The 17,678-nt window shown below is 44.7% G+C and overlaps 1 protein-coding gene across 4 annotated transcripts in view; it reads left to right on the top strand.

Moving 5' to 3' along the window:
• The window catches only part of LRRC55 (leucine rich repeat containing 55), a 59,508-nt gene that overhangs the window by 29,256 nt on the left and 12,574 nt on the right, over nucleotides 1-17,678 (top strand). Inside the window, exons 2-3 of one of the 4 annotated variants that reach the window (XM_053263375.1) lie at nucleotides 10,255-10,382; nucleotides 11,062-12,750. In XM_053263375.1, the coding sequence (XP_053119350.1) occupies nucleotides 12,081-12,750 (670 nt within the window). In that variant the 5' untranslated portion in view covers nucleotides 10,255-10,382; nucleotides 11,062-12,080. Of the gene's footprint in view, nucleotides 1-9,467; nucleotides 9,985-10,254; nucleotides 10,383-11,061; nucleotides 12,751-17,678 lie in introns of those variants that run through there. The other 3 variants (XM_053263364.1, XR_008310097.1, XM_053263386.1) reach the window with 3 other exon arrangements.

Raw genomic sequence — 17,678 nt, 5'->3', positions numbered from 1 at the left:
CCCCCCCACAAAATCCCCCCTATCCACCTCACTAAAAATAAGAGAATCAGCACTTCAAAAGGTGCCTCTTGCTCAGCTAGCGTCTCTGAGTTTGCACTTTGTTTTCTTGTCTCAAGAGTGTTTCTCACTGCCATTTCTGGCTCATTTTGCTTCTCATAGATAATAATATCCAATTACTCAGTTCATTTGCACATTCGAGCCCAATCCACAGCGCCAGTGCCAGGAGCCTTAATGCTGCCAACACTGTCCTCAGCTGAGCTTCCTGTTCTCATGCCTTGTGTTAACATTAGTCTCCGGCATCTTAAAAGCTGATCTCAGGCAACAGGAAGAGTGCAATACTTCCCAACAAGCACGCTGTATCCACATTGCGTACTGTACCACATCCAACACTGTACTGGACCACAATGGCTTTCTTAGGACCAAGCTGGACAAGATGAAGGAGATACATGAATGTATCTCCACTCTCTTTAACCCTTGGGGAAAGCAGCCATACAGGAGCCTGATCCAGATCAGGACTGCAGCACAAGAGAGGATTGTAACCCTGTATCCCCTGTGCTGTTTCCCAAGAGCATTGCCCACACCCTCATTTCACAAAGCCGCTTTTTGCCCAGTTAAGAAAAGGAATGCTGTGCACATGTTTTTCCTAATGGGACAAAAAGCAGTTTCAGATGGATAATTTTCAGTTGGAACATGGCCCAATGGCAGAGGGTTAAAACCCCTTTTCTTGCTCTATGGTCCTGATCCTCATCCCCACTTCAAATGTTGACAAGTTTAAACTGATCAGAGATGCATTTGCATAGCCCCAAAATCTAATTTAGTTTGTCCCTCAGTTCAGGAGCTAATTTCCCTCTTTAGACAGAATCTCACTACACATTGAAGCTCTTCTACCTCCACCAACATCCTCCTTGCCCTGACACTTTTCACCTTCTGTCAGTTCTCTACAGAACCATTTCCTCCAAAGATCTAGATTACCAGCTAAAGGACATGTACCTTTACTCTCAATACCTTGCTCTTCTCTCAGATGTGACAGCAGCACCCTGAGGCCAATGAGTCAAGATATGAAGAGGTTTCCGATTGACCATTATTTTGTTATCTCTGCACTTCCAGTCTCTGAAGCCCTGCTATTCCCCCAACCTTGGTACAAAACCAAGACAAGTGAAGCAATGGACAGCTATCATGCAGTCATACAGACCCACTTGCAGGCACCAACAGAAGTACATGAATAGAGTATATCTACACTTCCAACTGAACAAGTGTTTTCTGCTGCTCTGTCATGACTTTCCATCAGAGAATTCAGGGAATTGTTGTTTGGTGGAGGTAATGTGAACTGGGGGTAACTGCAGGTTCCATTCGGGCCAAGACATGCATTTACCTGTGAGGTAGGTTAGGCTGAGAGATAAGTGACTGGCCCAGAGTCACTCATTGTGGCTTGGCTTGGCTGCCCTTGAGAACCGCCGAGATCCACACAGATCCCAGCAGTGCTGTGGCACTAAACCCAGTACCGAAGCCCAGCTCTTAGCCAAGATTAAGGTCGCAAACATGCCCTTAACGCAGCTCCTGGGATTGTGTGTCAGCACGAGCTGCTTGCTAGAGCACCCATCCCCTGGGGGAATTGTCCAATGCACTGTGCTCAGCACATGTGGTGCACTGTAAAATCCTATATGGATGCTGGACAAGTCCTGGCCTCTGTTTACCTACACTGCCAGCATGGATAGTCATCCATGCTACTTTCGGTAGTGCTGGTAGTGTGGGTACATGGCATGCACACTGCTGGGGCTCAGAGAGGTCATCTGGGGGAAGGTAGGTTGAACCCTGTCTTCCCTCCCTCCCCCCAACTGACCGACCATGTGCACGGTCTCCTTGCATAAAACCTTCATATCTTTATCTGGCAACTGTTCAACATGAAGCCTTAGAAAGAATGCCCAATTTCCATAACTGCACCACCTTCCTTCTGGCAGCCACAGCAGGAACTTCTCCCTGGGTCAAGAAGACATTGCTTTCTTTTTTCCACAGAGGAATTGCCAACCTTTATATCTTTTATCCAGCTCTTCCTTCTGATCATGATGTTTCTGCAGGTGAGCTGACCACATAGCTAGTCAGGTGATGCTCTGGTAGGTCAGGGAATCACCTGGCTGAGTCATACAATGCACTTGTAGGTCAGCTGCCCATACAGTTATATCACCATGGCTTACCTTTTTGGTCTCTGTCAGCTCTGCAATTTTAGCAGATGGTTGTCTCATATTTGGCAATACACATTATGAAAGACACCCTCACCATACTGAGATAAACTCAAGGGCTTTGCATATGAGACATTTTGTACTCAGGAATAGATCTGAGCATATCACATGAGTTATCAAGTGAGCTCAGTCAACATATATAAATGGTGGCTTTTCCCAACATGAGCACGAGTCCTATCCTTTCTTGGTCAGTGCTCACATTTATTTTTAAGGCAAAAACTAGCCACCCTTTTAAACTGACATGTTATTTGGGCATTTTGTTCCCAGTAATCTATTATCAAGTACAAAATGTCTGCTATGGAATGGCCTCAGATGCACATGCAATCTGCCAACATATATTTCCTCCTAGATACAACAAAGTGATGGAAATCCTCCCAGAGGCATAGCGTCAACATCCAAACTGATAGGCTCAACAAACTAACATAAATCCATGTTGTTGTGTGTGTGTGTGTGTGTGTGTGTGTGTGTGTGTGTGTGTGTGTGTGTGTGTGAGAGAGAGAGAGAGAGAGAGAGAGAGAGAGAGAGAGAGATCAGCCTTTCTGCCAAAAACACCCCAGAACTCTCCAGCACAGATCCATCTAGCATCCATCTATCAAACTAACTCACAAATTACAACCTACACTAATTACATACACAGATGTAACACATGATAAGCACAATAGAGATTCAGAAATGACAGCACTCAAATCACACACTTATATGTCTACATGACAACCTGGCACAATTCCGGTGCTGTACCACAACCCATCATTCCTTAAAACCATGACACATTAGCTTTCTTTAGTCCCTTTAGGGCAGGGAACCATTTTCTCGGCTATGTAAACCACTTTGAGTGTGTTTTTTGTTGAAAAAGTGGTGTGTGGGGGTGTAAATATAACAATCATATTTATTTATTTATTTATTGGCACTTCCATACTGTCCTTTGTTCTAAGACCCCAAGGTGGTGAACAAGAAACCTTAAAACCTTAAAAAGAGCAGATAAAACAATAATAAATTTTTCATTAGAAATACAGTAAACATAACAAACAATACCAGGGAAATAGAGGGGAGCTACTTCTTAACCAAAAGCCTGATACAAAAGCTATCTCAGATGAGGAGGAGGAGGAGGAGGAGGAGGAGGAGGAGGAGATGGAGCTCAGAAATCAGGATACTAGTTGCACTGCAGGTTTGCCACAAGGATCAGGAAGCAATTTTCACTTGTCTCCCTCCTCACAAAAGCCCTGTTCACTGCCATGAATATGTCTCTGAGGGCTACATATGGAACAACAACACAGTATCCTTAGGTATAGATGATCTTAGCATTATTTTTGCATCTTTTTGAGGCTTGGTTTTGACTTGTGCACTGATTTTTCCAGAGGCTGAGCCCTAGCAGCATGCCTCTTCAGTTTCCTACCTGGGTGCACTGTCATCATTATCTTTTCAGTTCCCATCAGGTGCCATTTTAGCAGCACATTTATTTTCAGTGACTTTTAATTAGTACTATAACACATCCCCAATGGTTTGTTTTTTTTAAAAAATGTTGAAGTATTTGGACTATAGTGCTAAAGTATAATTCTGCTTTTTTTAAAAAAAAGAATGAATAAATAGTGGAGTTAAGGAAACCCTTGAAAGATGGGGGATAGACGGAAATGGTTTCAGGGAACAATTAATTAATACATAATTGCAACATTGTCAGGAGAAACAGGAACTACTTTTAAAGCCCCTCAAAGGACACACGTTTGCTGACTGAACGTTACAGTTCTGCAGTTTTAAGTATACTTTCTGTGCATGCCCAGGAACAAGTTGTTCTAGTAAGAACTAATCAGCCTACTTTCCTTTCACTGTCTCTACATCTGGGCTAAATTTGGTGCAAATCCAAGTCCATAAATTAGATCTCTTGAACCTCAAATGTCCATGTGTCTGCCAACTTGGATAGGGGTGGATGTCATCATTACAAACTGCACCATTGAGGTGTCCCTATGTGTCACTCACTACAGCTGTTCCAAATTTGGTTCAAATCAGTTAGACAGTCCTCAGGTTAGTGTACTTGCACCTCAAAAGTTTATGCATCTGCCATCTTGGATCGGGGTGGATGACATCATCACAGTCTTCACCGTTGAGGTGCCCCTATGTGTCCTTACAGCTGCAGTAAATTTGGTTCAAATTGATTAGACTGTCCACAAGTTAGTGCACTTGCACCTCAAAGGTTTACGTCTCCACCATCTTGAATTGGGGTGGATGACATCATCACAATCTTCACCGTTCCCTATGTGTCCCTACAGCTGCAGTAAATTTGGTTCAAATTGGTTAAGCGGTTCACAAGTTAGCCCACTTGCACCTCAAAAGTTTATGCATCCGCCATTTTGGATCGATGTGGATGACATTATTACAAATTATGCCATTGAAGTGTCCCTGTGTGTCACTCACTGCAACAGTACCCCATTTGGTTCAAATGGGTTAGGCAGTGCCCAAATTAGCCAACTTGCTCCTCAGATGTTCATGCTGCCTCCATCTTGAATTGGAGTGGATGACATCATCACACACCACACCATTAGGACATCTCTATGTGTCCCTAGAGCTGTAGCATATTTGGTTCAAATCGGTTAAGTGGTTCTCAAGTTAGCCCACTTGTGCCTCAAAAGTTTACATATCCGCCATCTTGGATCAAGGTAGATGACATCAACACAAACAATGCCATTTAGGTGTTCCTATGTGTCCCTACAACTGTACCTGATTTGGTTCATATTGGTTAATGACCTGCGAAGTTGATAGGGACACACACACACGGACGGACACAAGAACACACACAGAGAATGCTGGGAGATCTCATAAGCCTACTGGAAAGTAGGAATAAAAAAACACTGGAGGAGGGAAAAGAGGAGAAAAGCTGAAGGTACAATTTACAGTTTTACAGCCATGCACTCTCCATCCATTATGGTACAACTACCAGTCTGGCTAGAACACAAGGTCATTCACACAATCAAAAACTGTGTTCTACCCAGGTTTGAGAGCAAGGTGCTTCCACACAAGTCAAAATTGGGAGCACACACAGCTCCCAAACCTGGGTAAAACACAGTTTTTGATCATGTGAATGACCCCAATGGGATATACATTACACACACACACACACACACACACACACACACACAGCCCTATACCTTGCAAGTATACAAAATCGAAATTCTGGATGCCTCTGCGAGTGGAAATGCAACCAATATATATTAATGGGCAAAATGATAAATCTAGCCACAGTGAGGCTTCTCTTCTGCAAAGGGGGAGATCTGCAAGAGAAGTGTGGTGCATATATGTTGCGGAAGTCTACCCCACTCATTACTTTTCTCTTGCAAACTCCCCACCCCCCAACCACCCCACTTGTGGTCTCCAGTTGCATTTTTGCTGCATCAAGTGAGGAAAAGAAGCTGCCCACAGTGGAGGAGAAAAGCAGTAGATGTGGAAAGGCTTAAGTATTACCACAACACTGCTTTGCCCCTGTAAACCGCCAATTTGCAAGGCAGAAGTGACAGTCTCCATTCCTAGACCCATGGAAAAATACTCTGATTCCCCCAGATTTCTCACCTTGCACAGAAGAGCTGGATCCCAAGCTGCCTTATCACATTCCACCTTCATTCTGTGGTTGTCTCTGGTCCCCTGCCATTATGCTTGAGTTCTTGGTCTATGTCTTTTTCATCTCGTTTTGTCTTGACCCCACAAACCTCTGCTTGAAAAGGACCCTGGGGCTTCCTAGGTTTTTAGCTGCTGATACCAGCACAGTCTTGTTTCCTGGCTGTCATAAAACTGCTGGTCCATGAAAGGTAGTGACAGGTACATCTAAGAGAAAGGAAGAGGGAAAGGAAAGGAATGTGGGTGGAGAATGTCAGGTGCTTATGGAAGTACAAGTTTCTGTGTGACAGGCAATTGCAGTCTTGAAAGATCAATCCAGTGTTTGGACTAAGACTGTAGTGTTGTAAGTCATTTTCATAACACTTTCTGGTTGCATTCTTCATGCAGATTAAATGAATGGAAGGACGTTTATAAAGGCCTTCTAATATTCATTGTTCCAAAAGAAACAAATGGACTGCATACTTTCTCAAAACTTTAAGTGAGGATTGTAGATTCCAAAGGCATGTGCACATCACAAATTTATTTAAACATGGAGGCTGACTGACATCCAGAAGAGCACTGCATGGGTGCAGCATGCTGAGTTCCGGACTATTGCTGTTCTGTTGCATAAGCAGAAGGAGAGGTGATTTTTGCCCATCTCTTATTCCCTCTCAAGCCCAGAAAATCACAAAAACCACACAAATGTATCCCTGAGAGTTGTGCAACAGTGCACAGGCAGTATTGAACACATCTGCATCATGCAGTGCTACTCTGGATGAGAGCCATTGTGTTTCCAACATTATTTGGCTATTCTTTAATGTCTGATTCAGCATTCATTCTCCAGTGCTCTGGAGTATCTTCAGAAGGACACTGTAGAACTGGAGAAGGTACAGAAGAGGTCAACCAAGATGATCAGAGGCCTAGAGCACCTTCCTTGTGAGGCAAGGCTACAGCATCTGGGCCTATTTAGTTTGTAAGAAAGATGACTACAGGGAGAAATGATAGAGGTCTATAAAATTATGCATGCAGTAGATAGAGCGGATAGAGAGAAATTTTTCTCCCTCTCTCACAACCCTAGAACCAGGGGTCATCTCATGAAACTGATTGCCAGGAAATTTAGGACCAACAAAAGGAAGTATTTTTTCACACAGTGCATAATTAATCTGTGGAATTCTCTACCACAAAATGTGATGATGTCCATGAGCTTGGATGGCTTTAAAAGGAGCTTAGACAAATTCATGGAGGATAGTCTACCAATGGCTAATTGTCTGGTGGCTATATGCCACCTCCAGGCAAGATGGCTCTAGATACCAGTTGCAGGGAAGCAACACTAGAAGAGAGGGCACAGCCTCACCTCTGGCCAGTGGGCTTCTCAGAGGCATCTGGTGGGCCACTGTGTGAAACAGGATGCTGGACTAGATAGGCCTTGGGCCTGATCCAGCAGGGCTGTTCTTGTGAGTACAATCTACCATTTGTTGTAAGTGTAGTTTATCATTTTTTCTGCTTCTTGTTCTCTGCCAATGTCTAGCAAAAGCAGAACAAATTATACAAAATAAGCAAATGTATATTCTTAATTTACATTGTTGATTCAGGCTTCCCCACCAAGGAACATACCTGGTGCACGTATTTTGGTGCAAAAATTGTATTAAACAAAACAAAACAAAACCAGAGTATTCCGATCTATAACACACCAAGAACTAGGTTAACATGTTGCTCCTGTAACATGCAGATTCTCTGAAGCAGAGGGGATTGACTACAAAAAAACAAGAGAAGGAATCTGGTTTGTCTGGGGGACATAGGACACTAGTCCCATGTGGCAGAGAACAAAGTTACTGGCATTTCTATAGTGCACTTCTTCTTCTGCAGTACTTCTTCACACAATGCATAGTTAATTCATGTCATTGGTTGTTTTGAGATGTGGTCCTAGCTTAGATTACTTTAGAAGTGGATTAGACAAATTCATGGAAGACAATGAAGCTGTTCACATGAGCAGCCCTACCCAAACTTTTAAATTGTGAATTGCTGCATCACAGCTCTGCACCGCGGCTACTCATGAGGAAACCCCCGACTGGGAGGCTCAAAAGCAGCCTCCCAGCTCTGGGGTCTCTCCAGCATGCCTTGCACACTTGCGTAGGGCATGCTGGAGTTTCCGGGGGCCACACAGCCACCAAACTCCCCAGCCCTGGCCAGCTCCTGTCTGCTTGTCTGCGGGGAGAGCGGGCTAAGCCTGCTTTCCCCGCAAACCCCCTAGAAGCTCTTCTCACTGATCGTGAGAAGAGCCTCACTGTGTTCTACCCGGCTTTGGGAGCTGTGTGTGCTTCCTGTTTGGGGTTGTGTGAAAGCAAGGTTAGAGGAACACCTGGGTAGAAGTGATTGTATAGAAACAAGGCAGGAGGAAAACCTGGATAGCTTCTCCTCCTACCTTGCTTCCACACAATAACTTCTACCCAGTTTTTCCTCTAATCTTGCTTCCGCACAACCGAAAATTGGGAGCACACACAGCTCCCAAACCTGGGTAGAACACATTTTTTATTGTGTGGATGCCCGCATTGGCTGTTAGTCATGATGGCAATGAACCTCCATGTTCAGAGGCACTATACCTCTGAATACTAATTCTGCGCAGAATGAAAGGCAAAAAGAGGAGAGGGCTATTGCTTTCATGCCCTGTTTGTGAGCTTCCCATAGGCATCTCATTGGTCTCTTGGGAAACATAATACAAGAGTGGGTAAACCTTTGGACTGATCCAGCAAGACTCTTTCTCCATTCTTGTTTAATTCCAAAACCTGGCTGTAGTTTTCAGGCCATAGTTCTCCCTGATGGCTGGACAAATGGCAAAACCCATCAGGAACAGTCTGTGACATTTGGCAGGTTTAGCTCAGGGTTGCACCTAGGGATGCTTCTAAATTAGCCCAAGCAGAATTATGTTCATCTGAAGCAGGAAATTTGGAGGCATTTACCTACTACTGTGCCTTTTGAGGGCTAGTCATCAAGAGACAGATCTGCATTTCTGAAGTCCATTTCATGCAGGAGGTTCCTTTGCAACCTAGAGGGATCTTGAAATGAGACCCAATTAATATCTACCCCAGGGAGAGCTCCATGCTGAACACAAAAAGCCAACCTCTCTCCTAGGTGTTTGCACCATCTGTCTCTCCACCAGATGCCAGAGAGGCAAGAATGAGAAAACAGACATGAAACAGCCCCTAATAGGTGTCAAACCCCCACAGGGAAAGAAGGAAAATAACCCCCCAAGAGGGGAATGATAAATTACTAATCAAAAGCTCCTATAAGGCAGTGGTAGGTCACAAAAAGACCTGGAGGGGGTGGGGAAGAACCAATATGGCTGCTGGGCAGTGTGTGTCAGCAGCTGGCAAAGAGGAGAAAAGAATGGCTCTCTGGACAAGGCCACACTCTGGTAAGACTGTCCTTTGCAGTAAGGGATTACCTTCTGGCCATCGATTTATACTTCCCTCTAAAAACCACCAGCCAGCAACAAGAAGCTGCCTTTCTGGCATCTCTTATTTATTCCAAGTCTATTTTTTCCTCATTTCTCTGCATGCGTCTCTGTGTGTGTGTGTGTCCCTGTCTGCCTCATCTTTTTCTGCCCATGTCTGTCTCCCAGATCTCCAGCCGCCCTGCTGTCTGCCTGGTTCTGTTTCCCCCCTCCCCCAGGATGTGTGTGTCCTCACTCGCTATCTCTGGGATCCCGTGGGTGGGCTTTTTTATTCCATCAATTGCTTCATCTTCTCTCCCTCCCCACCCCCCTCAGCTCAGTGGGGTCTGCAGCCGGCTCTCCTGTTGCTCAGAGATGAGGAGGCAGTTGCTAAGAGACAGTGAAACGTCAGTACCTGGCCCTCAAGGAAAAACCAAGAGGAGGGGAGAAGGAAGAGAAGGGAAGAGGAGGTGGGGAAAGACCTGGCTGAAATCACACACACACACACACACACACACAGAGAGAGAGCATCAGCAGATGCAATTCAATGAGAGACTGAAATTCCCTCAGCTTCTGTGACTTCCATGGGTGCAGATGAAAACAGAGTGAAGGGAGGCAAGAGGCACTGTGGAAGGGGAAGGAATAGCCCCTGTCGTGAAAAAGAGGAACTCCTCGTGGATTAAAGCAACCCAAGTCAGCATCAGAGCTGAGCTGAGCTGCAAAAATCCACTTCTTAGAGTAAGTATCTCTTTCGGACAAAACAAAACAAAATAGATGATGCTTTGGGGAGAAATAAAGAGAGAATCCATGCTTGCTGCGTGTCTGTGGGAAAAGTAAGATTTCGGTGTTCAGTGTATTGTGAGCAGGGTGTGTCTGGTAGGTGTAGATTGACAATACATCTGAAGAGGCACCCGGGTGTCATCAGAGATGACAATGGAAAGGATGATGGGTGAGGGCAAGTAAGATGTGAGTTCTTCAGGGCAGTGATTTTGCTTGCTTGTTGTTCAGGGGAAGCAGGAGGTGAAAGAAAGAGAGAAGGGAAAACTCCAAGAGAAAGCATGGATATTTCAGAGGAAGAAAGCAATGGGAAGACACAGGCATCTGAAGTAAGAGGCAGGAACAGAAGTGTGCTTCAGGTCAGAGATGTGTAGAAGCTCAAAAATAATGAAGAGGGGTGTGGGGATTTGGAAACACGGGGCCATTTCTCCAGCAGAATAAAATTCAAGTGTTTGTGTGAAGGCCACAAATTGCTAAACAGTTAAGGGTGATGCAAGGAGAACTGAGATGCCTCAGCAGACCTCTGTGGATAGGCGGTGCCCTTCAGCTGGGCCTAGAATAGTCAAAGATAATGTAGGTCATCGTGACTGAGACACATTGACAAGGTTATGCGGACTATCAGGGCCACAAAAGTCTTAGCTGTAGAATTGAAGTCTGTGAGGCCTTCCCTTTGTCTTAGCTCAAGCTGAACTTTGCATTTTGATTTGCTCTTTAGGCAATTATCATAAATTAACTCTTTAGCCAAATACACTTTCCAAAACTACCTTCTCAGGTCTTGGCTACAATGGCAGGAGCATGTGAACTAAGCCATGTGGAGAACCCAGAGATATGTCTCAGTCAGGACTTCAGCCATGATTTGTGAAGAAGGCATAGAAGGTTGATATGGTAAGGGTGAATGAAGAGGGAGGAGTAAGGAGTAGAAGAATGCACAAGAAGAATGAGGAAAAGACTGTGGTTGCAGCAGGGTCAGGGGAAATATGATAGCTGATCAATGACATATTTGCTGAATCTTTGATCTCTGTTTTGTTTCATTGACAGTTTTACACAGTAAGAGTCCTGTTGCTGCCTTCTGGGAAAGAAGACCAGGCTTAAAGGACAACTTTGCACCTCTCATCATAGGAGTCCAAGCCTTTCTGTTCCACTGGCTTCTTGTAGACATCATTGCTTCACATATATGGCTTCTAGGTCACCATTTCAAAGTAAGGAGCCTCATGGATCCAGGCAACCAATTCTGTGGAATTCAGTGGTTCTTTCGTAGTTTCGAAGAATGGAATGTTCTCTTCAGTTGAGTGATGACTATTAACCTGCTTCATCCACAACAAAAAACATGGACCCCTAAGCGGCTCATGTCCAGCCTTAACTCGTCCTGACCTTTCCAAAAGGGCCTCAGCTCCTCCAGAACAGCAGCAGATTGTCAAGAGTATCCTCTCCTGACAGCACTCTGGAATATTGACCAAGAGAGGGCATAGAGCCCTGCCAACCCATATTTCATTGATAAATGCTCCTTTCTAAAGACACCTCAGTAACTCCAGGAGAAGACCCTTTCAGTTCTGTGGAACTGCAAATGGAGTTACTAGGCCAACAAAATGTATTGGCCTGATTATATTCTTCTAATATGACAAGAACTTCTGTGAGAGGCGTTAGCAGGCCTATGCCTCCAATGGACAACACAAGGTAATAACAGACATTGGGTAAAAGCCACTATCTTTATTTATATATCTTTATTTTGACCATACGTTTTGATATGTGACCAAGGTGGTCACTTGCGTGTGTATGTAGGTTGATTTCTCTTTTTTGCTTCACCCTCCTGCAAGGGAAAGGTTATACAGGCAGCTAAACAGATGACTAAAAATTTCAGCTTCTGGCCCAATTTATCTGTTATAGTACATACTTCTCCTATAGGTGCCTCAAGGTCAGGACAAACTGGGGTTCATGGTCCTAATTTTCTCCTAACCAGAATGTAGCAGGCTTTAAGCATTAGTGATTCCCATTCACTGTGTTCCCTCCTGTTCCTGATTCCATGCCTCCCTCTGCCATATAGCTCCTAGCTGGCTAAGATGAGCGCAGACTGTATCCAGATGGGAGGAGAGCAGTTTGCACCCCACTGCTACCCTGCCATGTTACTGAGCCCTTTGCTTGTAGCAGTGGTAGTGGTTTTTGCCAGTGCCGTCACTGGCTGCCCTGTCCTGTGCACCTGCCGCAGCCAGGTTGTGGATTGCAGTGGGCTTCGGCTCTTTTCGGTACCACCAGATCTCCCCTTGGACACCAGGAACCTGAGCCTAGCACATAACCGCATCACGACTATCCCTCCTGGATATCTTTCCTGCTATTCTGAGCTGAGGGTGCTGGACTTGCGGAACAACTCTCTGGTTGAACTACCTTCCGGACTCTTTTTGACATCCAAACGCCTGTCCCACTTGGACTTGAGCTATAACAACTTGACTCATGTAGTGGCTGATATGTTCCAGGAGGCCTATAATCTGGTGCACATTGACTTGAGCCACAACCCCTGGCTGAGGAAGGTGCACCCCCAAGCTTTCCAAGGCTTGGTCCAACTCCGGGACCTTGATCTCAGCTATGGGGGCCTGTCTTTCCTCAGCCTTGAAGCCCTGGAGGGTCTCACAGGTCTGGTGACTCTTCAGATTGGAGGCAATCCCTGGGTGTGTGGCTGTACCATGGAGCCACTGCTGAAATGGCTGAGAAATAGGATCCAGAGATGTATGTCAGGTAGGTAAAATCAAACCATGGTCGTGGGGCTAATTTCAGATTCATGTTTCTGGTCATCCTATTCCCTTTCCCACTGCTTAACTCTCTGGGACCTCCTGGGCAAAATGCTGAGCCTCTCCCTTGACTGAAAACAAGACCAGCAACTCCTTCAGGGTTGTGTTGATTGCTACAAAATATTGTTGGATCATGAAATGCTGACCCCAGGGAAAGACATTCTTTTCTTCTGTACCCGACTTGAGCACTTTCCAAACAAATCCATGCCCTGGGAATGTGCTTTCCCTACACAATTACTAGGAATTCTAAACCAGGCCATTTAATAATAATAAAGATGGTGGCTGACATACTGCGAAAGCAAAGTATGCATCAACCCAATAACGCTGCATGCACGCAAGTTTTGCAATTGCACAAATTCATAAATTGTGCAAGTGATGTTACATAAAAGCGAGCCCATTGGAAATTATGGGCTTACTCTTGTGCAACATTTATGCAATTTTTGCATTTGCCCAATTTGGACAGTTGTGCAAGTTGCATGCACACAAAATTACTGGGCTGACATAACCTTGTTCAGATTACTACTGGAGATATTCTGAAGTTTCACCAAGTGAATACAGAGACAAAAAATCACTAGATTTCAGTTCTGTGTTAAGTCTTTGGTTGTAATTAGTTAAAATCATTGTAAAAAAATTCAGATTATTATTAGTAGTAATAGTAGTAGTAATTCGATTTCTATACCGCCCTTTCAAATATGGCTCAGGGTGGTTTACACAGAGAAATAATACATAAATAAGATGGATCCCTGTCCCCAAAGGGCTCACAATCTAAAAAGAAACATAAGATAGACACCAGCAACAGTCACTGGAGGTACTGTGCTGGGGGTGAAAAGGGCCAGTTACTCTCCCCCTGCTAAATAAAGAGAATCACCACGTTAAAAGGTGCCTCTTTGCCAAGTTAGCAGGGGTCAGTTAGCAGGTGAAGTTAGCAGATGAAGAATAGATTATGCTTGATAAAAGAGACCAGTCTTCTTACCTTCTGATTGGCCAGCTTAAGTTGCCATCAGAATTTCTTTTTTAGAACTGCAAGACAATAGCACTTACATAGCACTTACATTTATATGCCGCTTTATAGCCGGAGCTCTCTAAGCAGTTTACAATGATTTAGCATATTGCCCCCAACATCCTGGGTACTCATTTTACCGACCTCGGAAGGATGGAAGGCTGAATCAACCTTGAGCCCCTGGTCAGGATCAAACTTGTAACCTTCTGGTTACAAGGCAGCAGTTTTACCACTGCGCCACCAGGGCAGGGAAGGTCTCTGAGGAGTTGACAGAACCATGTGGAATCCAGGAGTGGGAGAAAAGAGAGGCTACGAGAGAGTAAGGGGAGAATACATCAGCAGAACAGGGTGGAGGCTAGTGGCAGGACAACCCTTTCAAAGAAGCAAGTGTAGTGTGCTGAGTGCAGAGAAGCCATGTGGCAGCTCTAGGTATATGGAGAGCCAGTCATCCTTAGCTTCCAGCTGCACTGTGAAGTGAGCATTACCACCACTTGACCTTTCACTTCCACACATTTCCAAGAACATAGCGGTGGTCACTCATCATGGGTCCATAGGCTACAGATTACTGACTGCCTATGCAATTAAGGTCACCACAGGATGGTGAGAGCTTCAGGGGGAAATAGCCATTTGCAAGAACCCCCTGGGGAAACCAGGATAACCGTGGTAGTGCAACACTAGCTTCATCACATAGCCGAAGATGCCTGTGAGAACCAGCTCTCCACAGAGTTGAGTGCCACATGGGGAGTGTTTCAGTGGCTGAACCACAAAGCTGCATATGGCCTTGTGCCATCACTCAGAGGCTGTCAGAGCTGGCTAGGAAGGAGATGTCCCTGTATGAGATGCACTTGCAATGTGCCATCATGCTGCTCTGCTCTCGCCGTGTCCTTGTAGTGACAGATCCCCGGCTTGCACAGGGAATCATAAATCAGCGTCCTCTCCCACTCTCTATTGATTTTTTTTTTCTGACATTAGTCCTTTCCTGACCTTCTTGCTTATCTCACAAGCTACAAGCTGGAGGGCCTGGGGACAGGAAATCCTGTCCGTGCGGAGCCTGCAGAAGGCAGTTCTGCTTTAACAATCGCCCTCAGCTCCTTATAACATCCTTAGAGTATTGATTCTGTGCACACTTTGCAAACATATCTTTGATTGATGCATTGCAGACAATGAAGGGGAAGAGGGCCACCTGTCTTCAGTGTGGGCAGAATCATTTGAAACATGCTAAGACTTTTTGATCTGATTTGATGCCTTACTCCAGTCACTTGCATTAGGAGGGATACCAAGGCCAAACCTCCCAGAGGATTTTCCTCAGTACAACTGCTATTTAATGCTAAATTAGTATTTACCTAATTTTCCTGTATAGATGGGCTCTATCAAGAAGATGGTGGGAAACTAATCCACACATGTCAGCAGTTATGTGATATAGCTTTTCTTGGATTATGTCACTTCAGGTTGCAGGTGAGGGCTGTAGATCTGAATGCTCTGCCTAAAAAAAGAAAAAGCCGGTGCACAAAAGTTGATTTATCTAAAAGAAAAGAGAAAGAATTTTCTGCCATGGGATATGGTGATGGCCACCAGTTTGGATGGCTTTAAAAGGGGGTTAGACAAATTCATGGAGGACAAGTCTATCAATGGCTACTAGTCTTAATGACTATAGGCTACCTCCAGGTTCAAAGGTGGGATTCCTCCAAATACCAGTTGCAAGGAAGCAACAGCAGGAGAGATGACATGCCCTCACCTCTTGCCTGTGGGATTCTCAGCAGCATCTGGTGGACCATTGTGAGAAACAGGATGTTGGACTAGTGCAACACTCATTTGGAGCAGAAGCTACTGACTTGGTGGAACTAGCTAGCGCAACATCCACACACTATAGCAAACGTGTTTACTCTAGTGCAGCATTAGTCTGGATGTAAGCCAGGGTGTTTTTCATTCAAGAGCCTTTCAGGTATGACACATACATGCACGCACACATACACACCTGCAACATAGTGTGATACATCCAGGAAATGCTGAACAGTGTGATTGTGCTGCATTTGTAAACTGGTTCCTACCTTCTGTATTATAGATCAAAAAGGCATATAAGTTTGAGTCAGGGGCTGATAATGAGCAATGGAATGAAAGACAAATCATATTGAAAGAGTAGCTAAGGAGCCTTTTCTCACGATCATTGAGAAGGGCTAGAGTGGGGTCTGCAGGGAAGGCAGGTTAAACTTACCTTCCCCACAAATGATCAAGCCAGCATTGCTGGGCACACTCCCCATACACCCAGACAATTCCCCACGTGCCGAGGCAGCGGGGAGGGTCAGGGACTGGGATGTGTCATCCCGGCCCCCGGAAACACCATGATGCCCATGCGAGTGCTACATAGGCGAGTTTGCTGCCATGTTGCCACTGGGATCAGGCCTGATCCTGGCAGTTCACACACATGTGCAAAACCAAGCTGGGCTCCCTCAGCCCAGTTTTGCACGTGTGTGTGTGTGTGTGTGTGTGTGTGTGTGTGTGTGTGTGTGTGCATAGCCTCAAGGTGAGCCTGTGATACAGCTCAGTAAAGCTTTGTATTAAAAAATTGTTAAAGCATCCTGTGGCTGCTTCCAAATATATTTTGACATGAGATTTCCTAGGCTAGTACCCACTTCATCAAATACATTTATTTATTGTTAAATTTGTATACCGCCTTTTATTAAAACAATCCCAAGGCGGTTCACACAGAAAAATTAAAACAAGACTATAATGATTACACAATTAAAATATTAAGCTAGAACATAAAAACATAGATCTGACTAAAAAGATTTAAAATACAGGCACAATATAATTATACAAAATACAAAGCAGTAGAGTAGAACATAAAGTAGCTTGGGATCTGCTGGGTTTATATAAAGGAGAAACAATATTATACCATGTGGCTAAAAGAGATACAAACTGAAAGAGATTCAGATATAATCAAATCAGGTGTGACTGTGTACCAATAGAACTGGTAGTTTAAAAATGCAGACAAATACTGACCACACACAGATGAATACATTATCCAGATGAATACACATCCCTTTCCCACTGAAGCCCTATTCAGACTAGGGATGGGCAGAACCGGTTTGATCGCAAACCAGAACACCAGGAACCGGACCGGTTTGAGTGGTTCTATCGCAATCCACTCCAAACCATTTAGAGCTGGTTCGGCAAACCCACCAGCCCAGCCGATCAGTTGGACCAAAATGATTCACTTACCCACGGTTCGGTCCAAATTTGGACCAAACCACACCAAACGGCCCATGCCCATCCATCCCTAATTCAGACGTCATTTTTAAAAAGCTATGCACAATTTGCCTCTTCAGATAAATGCTGTGATAACTGTGAAGCGCATGAGCAGGCAAGTGAACAATGCACAGGGTAGAAGTTCCATTGTGTTTTGGAACAGCTGTACTTGTGTACACAGAGGCACTCTTATCCCTGGACTTCGGGGCCAAAGTCCAGGGCCTCCACAGCCCCAGGGGGCCTCCAAAACCTCTTTAGTCTTTCCCGGATGGTGTGATCGCCCAGCCAAGTATGATGATGCTTAATTTGCAGGGGGGAGGGTCTCTAAAGGCCTCTAGATCCAGGCTCCAAGATTACCTAGATACACCTCTGTGTGTATAGATGTTTTTAAATAACATCTGAATAGGGCTTCAGTGGGAAAGGAATGTGTGTTCAGCTGGATCATATATGCCTATCTGAATAGGACTTGAATATTTTTCCTTTGAAGATTTCCTATCTTGAACAAGTGGATTTGGAGGAACCACTTAAAGAGTAGCCTGGACCAGGGAGAGGTTGCAAGGCCTAGGTCCATTTACAGTATAGAATAGATTGAGCAAATCACTATGTCCTGGTCTTAGTTCTCTATTTGT

The sequence above is a fragment of the Hemicordylus capensis genome, chromosome 1 (genome assembly GCF_027244095.1).
Source record: "Hemicordylus capensis ecotype Gifberg chromosome 1, rHemCap1.1.pri, whole genome shotgun sequence".
Classification (NCBI taxonomy): domain Eukaryota; kingdom Metazoa; phylum Chordata; class Lepidosauria; order Squamata; family Cordylidae; genus Hemicordylus; species Hemicordylus capensis.
This window is presented reverse-complemented; position numbering and strand designations above follow the sequence as displayed.